Here is a 21249-nt window from a genome sequence, read left to right as displayed (position 1 = left end):
CACAGCTTCCCTGGGCAACCCTTTCCAGTGCCTCACCACCCTTACAGTAAAGAACTTCCTCCTTATATCCAGTCTAAACTTCCCCTGTTTAAGTTTTAGCCTTTTAGCCCGTTACCCCTTCAGTTGAGCTTTCTTTGGTACCTTTGTAATTGGGGTAATTCTGGTGAAGTTAAGTAGCTTGCTTTAGTAAGTAGCAGTACCACAGTTTTCAAAACTGTTCTATACCTTCCTTAGGAATACACAATCCATAGTGTTTTTAGTTGTTGGTTGTTTGTAGATTCCTCTACTGTGTGGGTGGAAGTACACCTGCTGATGTGTCATTTGCATATGACATTCAGAAAGCTCAGTTAAAAAGGATTCCACATACTGTGGTTCAAGGAATAGTGCTTCTTTATCAAAAGGAGTCTTCTCTTTTGCTCATACAAGTAGTTGAAGGCTGGAAATAAAGCCAATATGTAAGAAGAAAAATAAAAAAATAAAACTGGTGGAAAAGCATAAAGTGAACTGATGATCTGCAAACAGAAAAGGGGAGAACAATTGCAGAAATAGTATTTCTAGGATTTCAGAGTGTGGTTTTCCCTTCGTTTTCTTGTCTCTGATTTGTAGGCTTAGAAGCCTGGCAGTAAACGTCTACAGACCAGTTATAAATGTTGCTAAATGTTGTTGGTGCCCCCCCTTTTTCTTTTAATAAACTTCTCCCCCCTCCTTCCAGATCTCACTTACACTTTGCAGTAATCTATGTGAAAGCTGGAAATGAGTGTGTTAAATTATTGGAAATAGTTTAGTGATATTTGTGTTTTAAAAAAAGCTGATTGAAAGCTTAGTTAAAGCAATCTAGTGAACAGTACAGAAGAGGATTCTCTATCAGATGTCAGTCAATAAAATCTGTGTAAAAATTGGTTTTGTTTGTGTTCAGGTATATGACTGATGGGATGTTACTTCGTGAAGCAATGAATGATCCTTTGCTGGAGCGCTATGGTGTTATAATTCTTGACGAGGCCCATGAGAGAACACTGGCTACTGATATTTTGATGGGAGTCTTGAAGGAAGTTGTAAGACAAAGATCTGATTTGAAGGTCAGTAATGATTAAGCCCAGCAGCATCCCCTTTCTAGCTGTAGGCATACCAAATAAGGGATCTGCGTGCTTACCATTCGCTGTTTTTTATAATCAACTGAAGTAGATAAAGTCATATTGGAAAGATAACACTAGGAAATTCTTAATGCAGTTTGTATTGAGGAAAATGCTGGAAACAACAGAATTGTAGCTTAATCTTTCCATATTTGACCAGGATTATTTTTTAGATCTTTGTAAATAAGGGTGCTGTGTTTAGGTGGTAAAAGAATGCTTAAATTAGTCAACAGTTGAGTTTAGGCTCTTACATACTTTATGTGTAACATTTCACAAATTCTTGCTAATCTTTTGAGTAACTTTTTTTTCTTTTTCCCCTCCAAACCTACAGGTTATAGTTATGAGTGCTACTTTAGATGCTGGCAAGTTTCAGATCTATTTTGATAACTGTCCTCTTCTGACTATCCCGGGTCGCACCCATCCTGTGGAGATATTCTATACTCCAGAACCAGAAAGGGACTACCTTGAGGCTGCCATTCGAACAGTGATTCAGATTCACATGTGTGAAGAAGAGGAAGGAGATCTCCTGCTCTTTCTTACTGGACAGGAGGTACTTTTTGTTTCTTTACCCATTCATCATTCTATACAGAAACTGTTCTTAGTGGCTTGTTTAGACTGAAATGCTTGGTTTTCCATTTGTAGTTTATCATTTAAATGACCTGAGGTTTTCTACCTGCCATACACTTTAAGTCCCTAGTAATCGTATGTATCTGTGATATGCATATGCTGTGCAAGCTCTCTCTAAAGTCAAAATTCTCATCTTACTCATGTAGTTTTACAACAGAAACGTAAGAGTATGAAGCCTAGTTTTATGCTTATGTGGACTCAGAAGTTCTGGGTACCTGGTAGCGTACGTGTTTTTACTGAAACTGTAGTTCCGTGCTCTTCTAGATGTGTATTGTACAACATCTGAAGAGTAATGCTTTGGTTCTGTTCCTTAGCTATCGGTAGTAGTAGTAGTTTTAATAAAAGTGTTTGGCTTTTTTTTTCTTTTTCTTATGAAAAAGAAGCTGTGAGTATTGTTTGTAGTCTTTCTGTACCACAAATACAGGGAGTTAGTCTCAGAAACTGACTCGGTGCCTTGCAGGAGATTTGTACAAAAGCACTTAAGCTAAACTCCATCAGGAAATGGGGATTTTCTGGAAATCTTAAAACCTTTGCTTGAAATAAGCTGAGTTCTTTTTAGTCCTTTGAAACTCTTTAAAATGTCCTTACTAGTAGGCTGAAATGGAGAGGAAGTTAAAACCCATAGGCCTTGTGTGAAAGTTTACTTGACTGGGTCAAGTAAAAAAATCAGTGTTTTGGTAAGGAGCAGAATGCAGCTCACCTCCCCCCAAAAAAGGGTTTTTCTAGGTGATTCTTCTTGCAGTAATCCTTTGAAGAAATACCTGTCAAAGGATGTGGAATAATTCAATATCTTTAATCTAAGCATACGTAGTCTTAACTATACCAAGGGGGAAAATGGTACAAATAACTTGTGATGCTAAAGATACACAGGCTTCTTGAGTGGATTTGGCAGTCATAAAGATGTGTTCCCTCTTAGATGAGTTTTAAAAGACAATTGATTGAAATGTCTTCTGGCAGCTTGTCTTCTCCCTTAGAATATCAAAACAAGAACTGTCACTGTAAAAGCAGGTAACTCTGGCCTTTACATTTGTTCTTCTTTCTTTAGGCTTTTGTTGTGAGTTAAAGTACAGGTAGGGAAGGTACTTGAAAGATTATGGCTTTGAAATTGGCCTATTTGGTTTTAGTTAGAAGTTCTAGTTCAGACAAGTCTGGCAGTTACATGTGAGAGTTTGGGAAGGCAGCTCTTGCATATGTGTGAATGAACCAGCAACAGCAGAAAGGAACACTGCTGTCCAAAGTTTCAACAGACTGTTTCCCTACACGGATGCTAAATCCAGCTGGTCCTTAACCCTTCAGTACTGGGACCGGTATTATTTAATATATTCATCAACGATTTAGATGAGGGAATTGAGTGTACTATCAGCAAGTTTGCTGATGACACTAAGCTGGGAGGAGTGGCTGACACGCCAGAAGGCTGTGCTGCCATCCAGCGAGACCTGGACAGGCTGGAGAGTTGGGCAGGGAGTAACTTGATGAAATATAACAAGGGAAAGTGTAGAGTCCTGCATCTGGGCAGGAACAACCCCAGGTTCCAGTATAGGTTGGGGAACGACCTGTTAGAGAGCAGTGTAGGGGAGAGGGACCGGGGGGTCCTAGTGGACGACAGGATGACCATGAGCCAACACTGTGCCCTTGTGGCTAAGAAGGCCAATGGCATCCTGGGGTGTATTAGAAGGGGGGTGGTTAGTAGGTCAAGAGAGGTCCTCCTTCCCCTCTACTCTGCCCTGGTGAGACCGCATCTGGAGTATTGTGTCCAGTTCTGGGCCCCTCAGTTCAAGAAGGACAGGGAGCTGCTGGAGAGAGTCCAGCGCAGGGCAACTAAGATGATTAGGGGAGTAGAACATCTCCCTTATGAGGAAAGACTGAGGGAGCTGGGTCTCTATAGTTTGGAGAAGAGGAGACTGAGGGGTGACCTTGTTAGTGTATATAAATATATAAAGGGGGAGTGTCACGAGGATGGAGCCAGGCTCTACTCAGTGGCAAACAATGATAGGACAAGGGGTAATGGGTACAAACTGGAACACAAGAGGTTCCACTTAAACTTGAGAAGAAACTTCTTCTCAGTGAGGGTGACGGAACACTGGAACAGGCTGCCCAGGGAGGTTGTGGAGTCTCCTTCCCTGGAGACATTCAAAACCCGCCTGGACACATTCCTGTGTAACATTATCTAGGTGTTCCTGCTCCAGCAGGGGGATTGGACTAGATGATCTTTCGAGGTCCCTTCCAATCTCTAACATACTGTGACATACTGTGACAAATACCTGCCCTTCTGATTATCAGTTATAAATGATATACTTGCTACATGTATTACTCTGAATAATTTGTCATGACAATTATGGGAGTTGGGTGTGGGGAGAGAGCATGCGGGACAACTGCCTTCAGATGTTACCAGCTCTGAGCACCACTCATGTTTGACAGATGGCTCTAGACCCAACTGCTTTAGTGCCAGCCAGTGCTACTAGGGTACTCTGTCCTTTTGTATGAGTAGGTTCTTTGATTTTCACTGGGCTCATTTACAGGACATAATGCACTATAAGTAAGTTTTTAATAAATCATGCACATAATACATGCTCATACATACAGCTGTAATTATGCATAAATGTATCTAACTATGTCCTTACATTGCTTTATTGAATCACTTAAAACTTGCAGTGGTAAGCCACCGTCCTGTTTTTTTGTTCTCCAGTCTGCTTATCCCTGGCTGATAACTGTTCGGGGGTACTGGGGTGGCTCTGCCTAGAGCTAGTCTAAATTTAGGTAGCATGAAATTGAAGTCTGGTTTAGCTTCTGTAGAGAAGCTTTGAAGTGTTACATTCATGACTTTTTGACCACTGTTAAGGCCTGTCTTTGAGCCTTGTAATACAGTCTGTGTGTGTATTACTGTTGAATCTGACCTACTGTAATTTCAAGAACTGGGAAGTGTGCTGTAGGTACTGCTATGTGGTGTGAATTCGGTAGGCTTAGTAGCTCAGGTCTTGCATTTGATTTTTGCTGGGCAGAAATGCCTTGTAGTTCTTCTGGATTCTGGAAAACAATATGAACAGGGTGCAGGGTGATTTGATTTAGTCAGAAAGATGGATTTGCAAAGCCAGTGAAGTTACATAAAGGGGAGATAGTCATAGAACCATGTAAGTGTAAACTGGTTTGAATTTAAGAGGCCTCAGACGAGGAGCAGTTTCAGTGGTCTAAGGCAGAATGAGGGTCCTTAGTAGCTACTGCCTTTGATTCCCACTGAACTTGCAGTAATTTTATATGGGCAGTAAAATGGATAGCAGTTAATTATACAGATTAGTTAAGACACAGAGTTGATATGAAACCTGGAGATACTAGGGGTGCTTCTGTGTTGTTACGCCTAAAAACGAAAAGAAGTTTTAAGTCCATTTGGAAGCTAAAGGAATCTTAATTTGTATAAGCCTGATACTGCATGAAGATAAAATTATTGTTAATGGTGTAGAAATAAGTATTCAATACAAATTTCCTTCCTGAATCTGAAGGGAGCACAAGTCTATGATTATGTTGTGTGAACTGCTTTTCAGACCATTAATAACAAAAGAGGATGTCTTAAAAACAGCATTTATTAGGAGTAAACATTTTGACTTGTCCCACAGTCCATGTAAGGAGGAGAGCTTGTTTGTTAATAATAAACCCCAAACAAAAAGACCCACCCTGGTATAAAAGGATGATTCTAGAAGATGGAAATAATGTTCATATTTTATGCCAGTGCTCAAAAAAAAAGATATAAACTGGAAAACCATAAGGCAGGTTCCCTGATGTCAGTCACAGGCAAAATAGGAAACTTTGACAAGGAATTCTGTTCACAAGGAAAAAGTGTAATTACAGTTCAGTCAACATGTCTTTCTTAGACAATAGGTTTTGTCAAACTTGTTCTCAGTCATGGAGATTACAAATTCAGTAGTCTAGTTGTGTTAGATACACATTTATTACTCTTGACTTTAAATGTCTTAAGACTGGCTCACCAGCGGATCTCGGAGGTGGTTGGTTTATTGTCTGAAGTTCTGCTAAAACAGTATTAGATTTCACACTCCATTAAGATAAGTAACCTGAGAGTAGGTGTGAAGTCCTTGCAGATTAAATTTGTGGGAAGGCAGAAATAATGACACAAACTGTATAAATCTGTTTTACATACCTTAGTAACCTAGGCACTTAAAAATGCAAAGTGTGCTTTCTGCCCACCCCCACCCTTTTCTTAATAAAGCCAAATGCATCGTTACACATTTAGGAGGAAGACTCCAGGCTGCATCTGGAGAGTTGAGCACTGTTGTTCTTGTTTATAGATAAATATTCTGAATAACGTTGTGAAGTTCTGGTGTTAATGTTCCAGAAGGGTTCAAAGTGGTGTTCGTAAAACTGATTGTGGGGAGAAAAGAGTTGCAAAACGTTTTTTTGAGGTTTTAGTAGAATGCTTTGTAAATGAGGATTTATTTTAAAGGCATAGTTTTTATCACAGTGAAGCTGGTTAAAGTCTGGAACTGCAAAAGAGAGACTTTCTCATGAGGAAATTGAACTCAGAATGGACAACTTCTTTTTAGTGTCTGTGGTAGTGATTGAATTTAAGGCAGTAAATGTACTGGGCTACACTGAGCACAGGTTGTCTTGTTTAGCCTCACAGAAAGTATTGAGGACTTGGGGAGCATAAACCAAAAGACGAGTACTAATATTCTGTTCAAGTGCTAATGGTAGGCAGGTTTATTTGCTATTCATTCATTTGAAATGACATCAATATTAAATACGTCAAATAGACCAGGACAAAAGGATGTTGAATATAGGAACTGTGACAAGACCAGTTCCATTCTGACTTGCTGACAGAGCAGTCAGTCTTAGTTATGGTCAGGTATTGACTTGTTCCATGAATGACTTTTTTTTGTAAGGACACCATTTGACAAAGTTCTGCTTTTCTGGACTTGTGTTGAGAGCATCTCCTGATGATGCAGCTCTTAGGGCCAGTTCTTTTTATTGTTGTTTCTTCATATTAGCTTGTAGTTTCGCTTTCATTCCTGGATGGGGAAAGGGAAATTAGCGAAGTTCCATGCAGTTTTGAGGGCAAAGACAAATTTCTGGAAGGTTTATGTTGTCAAAGCCAGAGGTGGCTGGCAGTGCCCCGTCTGTTACAGGAACCCAAAGGAGAAGGGGAAAGGTTACAGGATCTGCCAGATATTTCTGGCAGTTTGGGAAGTACTTTTTATTTAGCCACTTAGATTTTTTTTTTTTTTTTTTCCTCTCTGCATACTCATTTTACACAAAGTAAAATTGCAGTGGCATTAGTTTCCTTCAGAGTTTAACAGGTATGTCTACTTATTCATCCAAGGTGAAGCCGAGTCTGTGTATAATAGAGCAGCTGATCTACTGTAGATAGGATTTACCATCTCCTGTTTAAGAGTTTAAAATAAGTTCTAACTGGAGCAATCCTGAAGTTTTGCTCACCTCATGAGAGTCTTTGCAAGTGCTCACGGTCAACTGAAGAAAAGGGTTCTGAAGTAATGTTCGCAAGGACTATGTTTACAAAATCATTGAATTGTCTTGCATGCCAAGTGCTGAAATTGTTCTATTAAATGTGCTTAAAATGACATCACTTTTCACCATCTTTTTGTAGAAACAATGTTCCTAAAGATAACGAGGTACAGTTTAGATCTTAAGATTGAGTGGAGCTTGATGAGCAAGTTAAATGGATGTTTATATATACCAGTCCGGCCTGTGAGCCAGAATGAATGCCAGCACTTTTGCAAACACGGTGGTGGCTCTGAGTGACTTGTGGTCGATTGATAACTGTTGTTTAGTATCAGCCTAATTTCAGGCCTCATCTATGGCAACATGGATGGGTCCTGCACACAACCAAAGGGGAAGGAAATTCAGGTTATTGGGTAGTTAGCTCAGCATGAGCAATTTAACTCAGTAACTTAGTCCCGCAAAGGTGAACAAAGGACTGGAAAGCCTGCCTTACGAGGAAAGGCTGAGAGAACTGGCTTTGCTTAGCCTTGAGAAAAGAATGTGTAGGGGAGACTTTTATCAATTTATCACCATGTTCCAGTATGTAAAAGGTGGCTACAAAGAAGATAGAAGCTCCCTTTTTACAAGAAGTCATATGGAAAAGAGAGGGATAATGGGTGCAAGTTACTCCTGGGGGGATTCAAATTAGACACAAAGGGAAAGTTTTTCACAATGAGAAAAGTTGGCCATTGGAATAGTCTCCCCAGGGAAGTGGTGGATTCCCCAGTACTGGACACTTTTAAGATTCAGCTGGACAGGGTGCTGGGCCATCTTGTCTAGACTGGGCTTGTGCCAAGAAAGGTTAGACCGCATGAACCTTGAGGTCTCTTCCAGCCTGTGAACTTCATTGCTGCTGCTTTTTCTGCCTGCCTTTTTATGTTTGGTGTTTTTTGACTACCATTCAATGAAATGTCTTTATGTAAGAAGCTTGGCAGTATTTGTTCAGCAGAAACTTGCTTCCCAAAGATGTGGTGCATTAACTCAATAATATATGCAATTGCTTCTATAATCCTTTTCTATTTCCATTCCTGCTAATAGTAACCTTTCAGTATGAGCGCCTCTTTACAGCAGAAATACTATCAGGGAAAGAAATGGAAGTGAATGTCTACTGAACATTCAGTTTGAGTAGTGTATTAAGACTGGTTTTGACAGCAGATGAAAAAAATGTGATGTGCATGATAAGAAGCAAAATTAGTCACTTCTGTGGTTAATTTTATACAGCTCCTTTTAGATGAACTGCTAATGATACGTTAAAGTCCTTGGCTTTTTGATGCAGAGTTAGGGAATATTAAGTATTGGAGTACTGAGATGATAACCTTAAGCAGTGGAGATGTCATATTGGAGGCAGCTGGAGAGGTATTGTTCTGTGGTTAATTTATTTCTGAGTTTCTTTCTTTGCTGTGTGTTCTGACACAGAGCCTGAGGAACCGACATGTTTTTAGATTAAAATGACACAGACCATCCTTAAGTCATACCTAGAAGATTTTCTGTGATACGGCTTTCAAAAGTGAGACATTTTAGGAAAAATAGTATTGCAAAGTAATACTCAAGTACTGCTCACATTTTTAGTGTTGTTAGTATTTACTAATATAAATACAGGGGGTGGGGTGTGTGTTGGAATTTGAGTATTAATCCTGTAAGTGGTCTTTGAAGTCTTCCAATGGCTTAACTGTCAGTTCTGTCAAATACTGACAGCTTTTCATAATGTCTTCCCAGATCACTTCTGTCAGGTTAAAGAAAAGAGCTTCTTAGGAGACCTTTCTTTTCTCTCCCTTTCCCATGCTATCCTTTGAGCAATGTGAAAGGCTTTATATTTACTTCCTGCAATGATGGTTTAAAAGGAAACTTTAGCACTGTTACAGTGATAGGAGAAAAAAAAAATGGTTTAGTTTTACATATCAGAGGGGTAGGGATTCAAAGTGCAGATGGCTCCACTACTGTTTCTAATATATCAGAGGGAAATTGTGCACTCTGTTCTTGTCTTGTTTTCTAAACAAGACACTGCTAAGTGTTGGTTCCCATATACTTCAGTCTTCCTGAAGTCTGTGGCACCATGGGGGTTCCCACTGTAATCCTGAAGCCTTTTGATATCTCAGAATTGCTTTCAGATACTTAAGCACCTGAACGAAATCCACCTGTTGCCTGTTGTCTACCAGTTGTTTTGAAGTCTAACCAGCCTGCTCAGAACTATGTGTAGAACCAGCTTTAATCACACCTGTTTCTTGGGGGATTACCATATAAATTAGCTTACATGTAATTTCATCAATAATATTAAATCAAATTATTTTCCTGATTACTACTGCTTTTCCCTTTTGTGAACTATATTTAGCTCTAGGTACAAACTACAAATTGCTGGCTCTCACCTGGATGTTTTAGATTACTTTGTTTTTCCTGGTTGAAAAATATTCACCACCCCATTACATTTCTGATCACCAGTATATCCATAAAAATAAATATTTTCACTAGTTCTTGTCTCTCCTTGGGGCTTTTCCAAGGAGAATTGTGTATATGTGTTGAGGACTCCACGTCAATATACGACAGCCAGACTACTATGAGCTTAACTGCTGCTTGATTCTAGTTTTCATAGTGTTGCTGCTGAACTATAGATACTATGCATGTATTGTTAATTCATTTTGGTTAAGTCAAGCAAGAAGTCTTAATAGGCTGTCTGGGACAGATATGTTGAATCTGTGTGGCACTTGCCGCTTGAGATAAATAAGCATTTTTGCTATCATGTAGCCTTTCCCCTTCTTGGTATGTTTTGCTATTTGTCGTTTGGTAATGAGTCCTTTTTAGAATGAGAGCGCTAATGAACAAGTTCATTGACTGCAATTTTACTAAGAACTGTTTCTCAAGTAATATTTCCAAGAAGTCTTCAGTTTTGTGAGGAACTAGGATCAAGTTCAGGTAGTAATTTCAGCATTGCCTAAGCCTTTCACTTTCTGGATGTTAGGCCTACTTTTAGATTAGCTCTGAAGCAGGTCTTTTTGCTAATGCGCAGGGCAGGCTGGGGTCTGACTGTTGTTCCTTTGATCCTGTGTCTGTGCCTGCTTCTTGTACCCTGGTATTTGCTGTCCCAGGTAGACAGGGTAAGAGTTGGGGCTTTGAGGAGTTCTCAGGTGTAAATCTAAATGCAAGGCAAGTTCACTCTAGCTTCCCTATTTTTCCTCCAAGAAGAAAAACCTCCACTTATGTGTGAGTTGATGGAATAATCCCCCTTCAAGGGCTTCTGTAATAGGTTTGGAGTAGATGATGTGCAAATGTTTAAATGTGTGTAGTTTTAAAAAACTTAAAAAGCTTTCGTGCTTGAGTAAATGGGGACTACTGGGTTAGACTTGCTCAGTCTTCAGAGGCTTGAAGTTAGGATTGTGCCTTCAAGTGTATCTCTTGTATCTCCATGTGATACAAATGAATCTTTAACACTTAAATGAATCTTTACTATTGTCAGGCTGTTTTTACTGCACCATACTCCTTCTAGGTTGTGTACTTTGGGATATCAGTTCTAGTTGTCCGCTGGAATTGCGGGGTTGCTGTGGATACAGTTGGAAGTAGAGTTTTCTCCCAGTGTGGTAAATAAAAGCAAACCACTCTTTTTTAATTAAAACAAATTGATACTAAAGCATTCTCTTTTACTGTCTTTAGACGTGTGGCAGTGGTTCTCTGTGACTGGCATCCTTTTTTCAGCAGTTTCTCATGAGAGGTGTGTAGCTAAGTGCAAGCCTGCAGAGAATAATGATGTTCTATGCACTTGTCATCTCTATGTTGAAGTATTTTAATGAGTCCTGATTAGGGATATTTTGAAATTAAATTGGGGAAAATTGAGGAAGGAGCAATGCTTTTATTGTCTTGGAATGATGAGGATAGGTGGCGGTGAGCACCTGTGGCCTGAGGAGTGTAGTGCTTTCATTTATCACTGCTTTCTTGTGTTTTACTAACTCTTAAGTATAAAACTGTCCTGGAGTCTCTAGTCAGTACTGTTGAAGATGGAGCATCCTGTCCATCAGCTCAGGTTCCATGAAACAGTGTAGTGGCCTTCAGATCTGAACTAAGGTCTGTGCTGGAATTTTGTTTTAGCATTTGGCTTGTAGGTCTTTTTGTTGTGTGTTACTTGGGTTTTTTAAGTATTAAATGTAATTTTAGATCTTGGGCCTGTTAAATATTGTGATGTTTATCATAGATAAATATTGTAAATATTTAACAGGCCCAAGTATAAGCTTGTCAAGACTTTAAATGGGTGCACATTTGAGGGAATGGTGCTGCCTAGTTAGTCAACTCTCTGAAGTTAAGTTTTTCCTTTTCACTAGCAGGCTATTACTGAACTTAAAGGGCTTTATCAGCAGAACACCAAACACTGACATCTGTGTATAGAAATTAATTCTCTGTTAATAAAGCAGTAGTGGGCATTTCAGCTCAGTGCTTTGTCTGCCCCTTCCATTTTCTGATGGGTCTGTTGGATTTGTTGGTGAGGGGCACCTTTTTTTAAAAGTTCTTGTAAATATCTGCAGTTCATTCAAATTGGCAAGATAATGCCAGAAAGCATTAGGCTTACTACTTGGGCTTTTTGACATCAAAAAGGAAGATCCTTCATTTTGCCATGCTTAATATTAATTATATGTGCTGATCAGTACAGAGCACGAGTATTGCATTGTCTGTGCTTCTTTAAAACATACTCGATTCAGTTGTGCTGAAGACTTAAAAGTCTCTTAAGAATAAATGAAAAAAGCCTAGATTTGTTTCAGGTTTCTAAAAAGGAATCTGCTTTTGCTTTTCTAGTTACAGTTTAAAGCAGTGCTTTTACCAAACCTGTACATTAACCTGTTGTGTATCTGCTTAAGGGCAAATTCAGGCTGGTGAGTTACAAGGGATAAGGGAGGTCTAGTCTCTTGGAGTGTGTTGGCTTTTGCTTTTGTCTACTGTTGCTTCTTGTCATGATGACTTCATTCTCGCATCAGTGGTTCAGCTGGAATATCAATAGTTGGTAAGCATACCTTTTCGTTACAGCAGTGGAGGCTCTGTTGTAATTTTAAAGTTGAAGTTAATGAATTATGCTATTCGTTAACCTAAGTTTCTGTTCACTTCAATTTTCATTAAATGTTGTAATAACTACAGGTCACCTAGCTGACTTAAATATAGCTGTTTTCTCATGAAAGGGAGTTACAAGTGAGTTGTGGTGAACTTTCTTGTATGGTAGGCTAGCAAACAGTGTAGAAAATCCTGAAGTAAGAAAAAAGGCATGAAGAATCTTTCTCCTCTTCAGAATATTTCACTGGCTTACTTAAGCTTAAATGGGATTTTGATTAGTTTTGAAGTAAGATCTGAAACACTGGATTGAGAGTTTCAGTTTTGCGCATCCATGTTTATACTGTAAAGGTGTTTGTTCTCATTAGGTACAATGAAGCAAATCTTCCATATAATTGCATTAGTGTTACGTGACATTAAAGCTTAATTGGCTTATTTTAAATATCTTGCACATCAATTTCTTTTCATATTGTGGAAATTGAAAAGGTCACGAGTGTGGTTTCATATTCCAGGGTGAGAGATTTTTATTTTAGTGCAATTTGTACAGAATTAATTAGGAAGCATGGATAAAAGAGAAAGGATGTTGAATGCAAATTGGGGTGCTCATTAGAGTGTAGAAGCTGAAGCATCCCAAAGTATTGTGGAAATTCAGTTGAAAATGCAGAAAGCACGTTGATTGATTTATTAAGTTTTATGTTTTTAAGTAGAAGTTACTGTAATTGTTCTTCTGGATGTAGAATTCAGATAATTGTCCTAAGTCACTCCAAAAATGTGCTGCCTTTTTAATGGAGTTCTCTAACCCATGTTTTTGGTTTACAGGAGATTGATGAAGCTTGCAAAAGGATAAAACGTGAAATCGATGATTTAGGCCCTGAAGTTGGTGACATCAAAATCATTCCATTGTATTCCACCCTTCCTCCACAGCAGCAGCAAAGGATTTTTGAACCTCCCCCACCAAAAAAACAAAATGGAGCAATAGGAAGAAAGGTAAATAGTACTGTTTCAGTATGCTTCTCAGTATTAGCCACTCACACTCGTGTGGGCAGTTACGTAGGAGGTTTAGCTGTTTTAAATGTATTTTCACAGCAACAAGTAGAAGTGTTTTTTGATGAAGCCTCAACAGTCCATATTAAAATGTCCAGTTTAACATTGCATTAAAATTTTGTTTGTTTCTCAGTGCAATTCAGTGTTATGGCTTCCACCTCTAAGGCATGAACTAGTAACTATTTGGGAGTGATATTTATTTACCTTTCTTAGGAGAAATATGATAAATCAGGTTCAGTATTGAACTTGACAGCCATGTGACAATTACATGAAGGGATGGGATTTTTTTTTTCCCCAAGGAATTATTGAGACTAGTTTTGTTTTGGGTTTTTTGTTTTGTTTGAGTGGCTTTTTGGGAGTGTGGTGGTGTTTTGTTTAAAAACAAACAAACAACAAACACCCAGCACAAAATGGACTCTCTCTTCAAGGGACATTACCTTGCAGGTCTCTCTCTTCAAGGGATGTTACCAGGCAGGTTAGTCTGTGTCTCAAGGTTTATGAGAATGTGCAAATTAAAACAAGTACACTGAAATCAGATGTTTTCTGTGGCAGTAAGCAAGGAATTTAGGTTCTTTCCCTGTGCAAAATGGATTGAGAAACTGAAAAACTTGACATGGAGCTAGTGAATGCTCTTCATAAAACTGAGTTCGGTTCTTGAATGGTCACATCAGAAGGTTAGAAACTGGTTATTTCTCTAAAACTGAACATTTGAAAGGATTCTTAATAAAGCTTACCCAGGTTAGGTGCTGTATGAAACAGCCTTAACAGCACTAATGCTGTATGAAACAGCATTAGTCTATGCAGAGTTTGCCTTGATTATTTGCTTTTGTGCAGTACAGTGCATGTAGAATACTAGTGATAACTTTCTAGAGTTCTGGAAGAATAAATCACTTAAATTTACTGAATGATTCTTTTCCCTATTGAAGTTGATTGCAGAAAGCATTCAGTCTGAAGTCATGAAACTAATGCTGCGAGAAGATTGTATTAGCAAATGACTTAAATGAATGCAATTGCTTTTCATTGGTGAACAAGGGATAGCTCTGTGCGTTTCATTACATTTTCATTCATGTTTAAAACTGCACACTTTAAAATAGGCAGTTCCTGGTTTTCCTGATAAGAAGATAACATTCAGTATGTAACTTTCATTGTGTTGAACTGACAAAGCCAGTACCAGTGTCTTAAGAAGAAGACTCTCTGTGTAGCTATTTCACCACCAGAAAAAGTGCCATGCTGGAATGGTATTAACTGTAGGCAAAAGCAGGCACAGAATACATAAGCAGTTACACAATTCAGACCCATGAAATCATTGGATTTCATTTGTTTGAGTGTGTGTTTGGGGTTTTGTTTTGTATTTTTTTTATTGTTTTGTGGTATGTGTTGGTGTTTGGGTTACCACTTTTCCTCTTTGCCTACTGTGAGGCTGAAATATTCTGGCTTTTGTGTTCTGTTTCTTACCTTCTTAAACATTAGCGCTGAGTGAAAGCATGTGAATTTGTTTAAATGTTGTTTTATTTGTCTTTGTGATTGAGGTATGTAAAGTAGGACCATGTGCTGCTGTGCCTCCACTGTCTTAGAAAATATCTGCTTTTGCAGTCTCTTGCAGGAGTTGAACCTAATTTTTTAGGACTGCTGAGGAGAGAGCGAGCTAGCAGGAGGTCTGAATAATTTCAAAGCTCTAATGGCCATAAAAAGTGAAGTGCTTGCTGAATCAGTATCTCCTGAGCTTTAACTTTGTGAAAGAAGGATGCTGGAAGTTGTGTGGCATCTTGCAGTAGTAGTGATGGTAACAGCTAGTTCTGATACAGCTTGGTACTTTAGCACTTCTTTCGTCTTTTAGGTGTGCTAGGCAAGATCAGTTATCATTGCAAGAAAACTTAAAAGTAATGATAGGGCTAAAAAATGCTTTTAACTAGTTACGGCTAATCAGAGTATTTATACTGTGGAGGAAGATGAAGATGACTTAACAAGGAGCTTTTCTACTCCCCTTTCCTATCTTAGCCCTTCTTTTTAAGCTGCATTTTAGTTTGTTTCAGGGGTCTTAATCATTACTAGTTAATACACATGCAGTATAGGTATTATATATATTTTAATATTTGAAGTAACTTTATTAAATCTCAAACTCTTTGGTCTAGTGAACTTTAATCTGATGCTCAAAACATTTTTAACATAAGCATTTCAGTAATTGCAAACCTGCACTTAAAACCTTATTAGCTACAATTTATTATTTTACATAGTGTTAATTTGATGATTTCCAGGTGGCTTTATACTTAGATTTGGGCTTGAAAGATGTGGCAGAATTTCCTCAATTATTTTTAACATTTGTGTTTTTTCACTGGTTAATTATGGTTTTCAAGTACAGTGACATTAACAGTCAAGAACTGTACATATGACAATTGCTGTATGAATAACTGCTTTTCCTTCTACCTCTGGAAAGTTTTTTGTGATTCAAGAACAAGTGAAATGGCTGGACCTTTGTACACAAAGCATACTAATAGGATTGAGTTACTGATACTGAAATGTCCTAAAAGAAACTGGTGATTTAAAGGCCTAAAAGGCCTAAAACCTTTTGATGCTGCTCAGTAATTGGTGTTTGAAGAGTCTGGATATGGGTGGTTGTATAGATAAATAGATATGGAAAAAGCTGAGCCTTTTTATATAAGTTAAATTCTTAGCAGCAAGCTGAATGTGACTTGACTGGCCTTGCAACATGGGAGATGCAACATATGTCTCTTGCAAATTTTTTTAATGGAAATATATTGTGCTTTTGTGTCAGCACTTAGTTTTTGTTTGGGGAGTTCTAAGTAGGTGGAATACCATAATTCCAGCTTAATTTCAATTTTTCTTTTCCACTGAAGTGTTGCTTTCAGTATATAGTAGCATCTGGGCAAGCTTAAGACCTGAAGTCTACTTAAGCAAGAGACAAGCTGTGAGTAACAAAATGTAGGCTTGCAGAGTGATGAGAGAGGAGGAAGAGAAATCAGCAGGATTGTCAGTGTAGTCCAGCCACTGGCTTCTTCATTATTGTGAACTAACTGGTAGGGGTGTCTCAAGTTTGATTTGCAAAACTGAAAACAATGATGACAGTGCTCTGAAGAGCATTAAGAGGTGAAATGCAAGTAGCATTCATGAAGTGCTGAATGGTTTTTGGGTCTTTACTGAAGCAGCTGGTTAAACTTGGCTGGTATCGTGATTTTAATGGGGTCCCTATTGGAATGAAAGCCAGTGATATCTATAGACACTGCATCTCTGGACGCAGAATTTAAATGTTAACAAATCAAGCCTCAGAACTTGCGTATCACTTTTAATTTTTGCAAGACTTCAGAAAGTTCATAGGAGTTTTAGAATGTAACCTTAAGTATGTTTGAATATCTGTTAATTTAAAAAAAAAAAACCCAAAGTTGAAATGAAATAATATTGCTTGGGATTTTAGATGGAATGTGTTGATAACTGCTTTATTCCAAACAAAGTAAAAAAACACGCTGTGGTGGTACAGTTGTGTAACCTTTGATTTTATATTCTTTAACATGTTTTCCTGTTTAGGCTTTTAAAGAAAATTCTAAAAGATAGGATTAACAGAGGATGTTAAAGGGATTTGTGTAACTTGTCATTTTGTATCAGAGATCAGTGTTCATTTTAAGGTAAAAAGAAACAGAAGAGCAAACGTTTTAATTACAAAAATCACTATTCCAACACACATTATTGATGAAGTGAAGGAAAGTTTGCTGAAAATCATGGTGTGAGACAGGTTCAGAGCTCTTTATCTTCAGGACAAAGCTGTTTCCTTAGTAATCTATTCTTTGCAGGTTGTTGTGTCCACTAATATTGCTGAGACATCATTAACAATAGATGGTGTTGTGTTTGTGATCGATCCTGGGTTTGCAAAACAAAAGGTAAGCATTGTTTAATATCCTCTTTATAGTAGGTAAGAATCTGTTATCTGGTTTCCTCTTCCCTTTCTTTAACACCTATAGGGTTTTTCCCAGTTGAACCTAGGTTGGTTTGGGGTTTTGTTCAGTTTTTAACTCATGCTAGGTTTGCACTTGGTCTGCAAACTTTAGTTATCTAGAGCAATCCAAACCTGTGCTGTGCAGAAGAATTTTATTTAAAGAAAATAAACTTAAATACAGGGATATTGAAACTGGAATATGGACTTCCTAGATTCTTTAGAGAGGGTGGTTTTGTACCATATGTCTGTGTTTGAGAATGCTCAAGTAAAACCGAGAAATTGCATGAAAGTAAATAAAAATGGTGCTAGGAGCCACAACTTCTTTTCAGTTGCGTTAGCGTAGAAAACTCCAGCACTAAAATGAAAAGAGAGAAGTAATACTTAGGGCAGTATTGTTTCTTGTCAGTATTTATCATGTACTGTTGTAGCCCTGAAGACTGTCATTGAGCTTGTGCTGCTTGGAGCATCATGGGATGTTCAGAGGAACTGATGTAGTTTGCCTGCAGACAGTGCAGTAACCAAGGGATAAAATTAGTTTAGCTTTGTTCACAAATTATAGCTGTTGTTATAACTTGATTTCCTACACTTTTCCTTTAATATTCACATACACTGTCAGCCTTTTAAACTTTAGCAAATTGAGAGATACGGCAGAATGTGAGTACAGCCAGTGCCTCTTCATACACAAGCTTCAGTTGCCATTTAGGCTGAGGTTTTGTTTTTTTTTCCTCATGAGTAGTTCTTATACTGAAAAAATCATAGAATGTTTTGGGTTGGAAAGGACCTTAAAGTTCATCTAGTTCCAACCCCTCTGCCGTGGGCAGGGACACCTCACACTAAACCACATTGCCCAAGGCTCTGTCCAGCCTGGCCTTGAGCACTGCCAGGGAGGGAGCATTTACGACTTCTCTGGGGAAGCTGTTCCAGTGCCTCACCACCCTCACAGTAAAGAACTTCTTCCTTATATCCAATCTAAACTTCCCCTGTTTAATTTTTAACCCATTACTGCTTGTCCTATTGCTGCAGTCCCTGATGAAGAGTTCCTTTCCATCACCCTTGTAGGCCTCCTTTGGATAGAATCATGGAATAGGTTGGGTTGGAAAGGACCTTAAGATCATCTAGTTCCAGCCCCCTGCCATGGGAGGGGAGATACTGGAAGGCTGGTATGAGGTCTCCCTGCAGCCTTCTTCAGGCTGAAGAGACCCAACTTTCTCATCCTGTCTTCATACTGGGAGGTGCTTCAGCCCTGTTACTGTCCTTGTGGCCCTCCTCTGGACTCGCTCCAACAGCTCCATGGCCTTACTACATTGAGGACACAAAAACTGCACACAGTTATACAGAATACCTTCTGTAATAAGAAATGAACTTGTATATTTTATACCTATTCCCACCGTGAGGGTGTTAAAACATGGCCAAAAGAGCATCTTCAATGGAAACTGCTAGCTGACTACTGCTTTTGTTTTTGTAGAGTGTATTCTTTTCCATGAGCCCTATTGCGCTGGCAAGGCTGTTGTTTATGTATGACTGCAATGGAAATTTTGCAGAAAATTCCAGCATATTTTTTGAACTGTGACAGTCTGCAAGTACCCTTGAAATACAGCCTTGCTTTGTCATCAGTCTGAGTTTTACAGTTGCATTCATCCTTAATGTTAGATTTTTTCTTGACCTCTAGAACATGGTTATTCAACGTTATAATTTTTATCAAGATAGTTTTTATTTTTCCTCATGGAATTATTTGAGCATTAAGAGTGTGTTTAGCATTCTTCAGAACAAATTGGACGCATTCCTTCTGCCACAAAAATCTTATCTAAAAATACACACATGTAAGGAGGGCAAAAAGGCTGGCAGGAGTTGTTAAGAAATGAACAAAAAGTAAATGCTGTTCTTGAGGCAGTTGTATTTGAAGCTCTTTGTCACTGATCCAGAGGCTCTTGTAGCCAATTTTTTCTTCTCCTTTCAGATACATACAGCTTGTGATTTCCTAGTCAGAAGCTGTTTGAAAATAAGTTAAAAGCACTTAATTTTTTTTAGATAGTTGTCTCATCTGTGAGCAGTGTTCATTCTTCACCCTTTTTTCCTGTTCTGATTCCACTTTCAAACAGGTGTACAATCCTCGGATCAGAGTGGAGTCTCTCTTGGTGACTGCAATTAGTAAAGCTTCTGCTCAGCAGCGAGCTGGCCGTGCTGGTCGTACTAGGCCAGGCAAGTGCTTCAGGCTGTATACAGAGAAGGCTTACAAAACTGAAATGCAGGTAAGAATGCATATATAACTCCTAATCATTACAGGTAGCCGAGTGCCTTGCTACCAAACTAAATCAGAGTGTGAATGCTTTTGTAGTTTAAAATAACAAGTGTTCTGAATTTTCTTTCTTTTCCTCTCCCTATCACAGGACAACACATACCCTGAAATTTTGAGGTCTAACTTAGGATCTGTAGTACTGCAGCTTAAGAAGCTTGGCATAGATGATTTGGTGCACTTTGATTTTATGGATCCTCCAGGTATCTGTTTCTGTTTTACCTTGCCTACTGTAACTGTTATACTTTAACTTGTGAAATCCTTACTTCGGTGAATATTTAACAACGTCATATAACGTATTTTGGTGTTTGTTTTTCACTTTTTAATCTGCAAGGAATGTCTTTTGTTTATCCTAAAGTAGTGATGTGTGTTTCAAAACCAGCTTATGTTTCTTTCTGCATAATGGTTTTAAATGGAAGGGAGTAATCTACTGAATATCCCTTACCTGCAGAGGATAAGACAAAATTACGGGCATTAGAAAATCTATAATTTGATGAGGTTTTTTGATTATAACCCTGATTACACATTCTAATTGTGCATCAGTTAACAATTGTATGTAAATAAAATCAGCTAGTATTTTTAAAGCTGAATACATGTTTTTACTCAAACTATGAAGTTAATGTGTGTCTCCCTTTTAATAGTGTTAAATGTTCATACATTCTTTACCTGGGTTATTTTGATAATTAAAAATGTAGATCAGCCCTATTTAAGTACATTAAAGTTGGTTGCTTTTCCCCATAAAATAAAAATATAATTTATAATCTGTACACTTTTAAATAGCTGTATGGAACAGTTAAATCCTTTATGCTGTGCAGCATGTATGGTATCTTAGCAGGAAAGCATTTTGGTTTTCCTTCTGTTTTTTTTTTTTGTGGGCGTGATATACACTCACTGAGGAATGCAGGCTTAGATTTTTGAAGGACTATAGGTATCTAAAATGGACATGGATAAGATTTTAGGACTGTATCCATCTATTTCGTATGGAACAAGGGAAAGTGCATCAGTACATGGCGGGAGGGTGTGATATTACTGTGATAGTGAATATTTTACAATTCCACTGCTGTCTGAATTTTTGAAAAGCAGTAATCTTCAAATATTCAAACCTTTTGATCCAGTTAAGAGCTCTTCTAAACAAGTGGCACCCACCTACCCATGTCTGGATGTATATAACTCATTTTGAAACCAATTTTATGTTTGCAAGTCAGTTGAATGGAAAATGAAAAATAAGATGGCTTATAATAGTCCATGCTTCCTCACTTTTTACTTACTCAGGTATTCAGAGCAGTTTGATTAATGTGCCTACCTGAATATTTTTTTCTTTCAGCTCCTGAAACTCTGATGAGAGCCTTAGAGCTTTTGAATTATCTGGCTGCTTTAAATGATGATGGAGACTTGACTGAGTTGGGATCCATGATGGCTGAATTTCCACTGGACCCACAACTGGCTAAAATGGTTATTGCAAGTTGTGACTACAACTGTTCTAATGAGGTCCTATCTATTACTGCCATGTTGTCAGGTAATAGCAGAGAAAGAGATACTAAACAAAACATAAATCTTCAGTTTAGGAAAAATTTGAGTTTGCCACATCAAAACCATAAATAATACACATATATTTCTAATAAAATTAGAAATGTCTTTTAAAACCATACAGGTGTTTAATCAACCATTATGGGCTTACATAGAGA

The 21249-nt window shown here is 38.2% G+C and overlaps 1 protein-coding gene across 1 annotated transcript in view; it reads left to right on the top strand.

The window, feature by feature from the left end:
* DHX15 (DEAH-box helicase 15) overlaps nucleotides 1-21249 on the top strand; it is a 49394-nt gene that overhangs the window by 14926 nt on the left and 13219 nt on the right. Inside the window, exons 4-10 of the mRNA XM_061470295.1 lie at nucleotides 917-1076; nucleotides 1462-1680; nucleotides 13101-13268; nucleotides 17129-17215; nucleotides 19371-19520; nucleotides 19659-19767; nucleotides 20889-21080. Coding sequence (XP_061326279.1) covers nucleotides 917-1076; nucleotides 1462-1680; nucleotides 13101-13268; nucleotides 17129-17215; nucleotides 19371-19520; nucleotides 19659-19767; nucleotides 20889-21080 — 1085 coding nt within the window. The remainder of the gene's footprint in view (nucleotides 1-916; nucleotides 1077-1461; nucleotides 1681-13100; nucleotides 13269-17128; nucleotides 17216-19370; nucleotides 19521-19658; nucleotides 19768-20888; nucleotides 21081-21249) is intronic.

Source organism: Pezoporus flaviventris, unplaced genomic scaffold (genome assembly GCF_033815535.1).
Source record: "Pezoporus flaviventris isolate CSIRO_AGI_PZ_B2104156 unplaced genomic scaffold, CSIRO_AGI_Pfla_v1 ptg000002l, whole genome shotgun sequence".
NCBI classification, from domain to species: domain Eukaryota; kingdom Metazoa; phylum Chordata; class Aves; order Psittaciformes; family Psittacidae; genus Pezoporus; species Pezoporus flaviventris.
The sequence above is the reverse complement of the archived record's forward strand: the minus strand, read 5'-3'. Positions and strand labels throughout refer to the sequence as shown.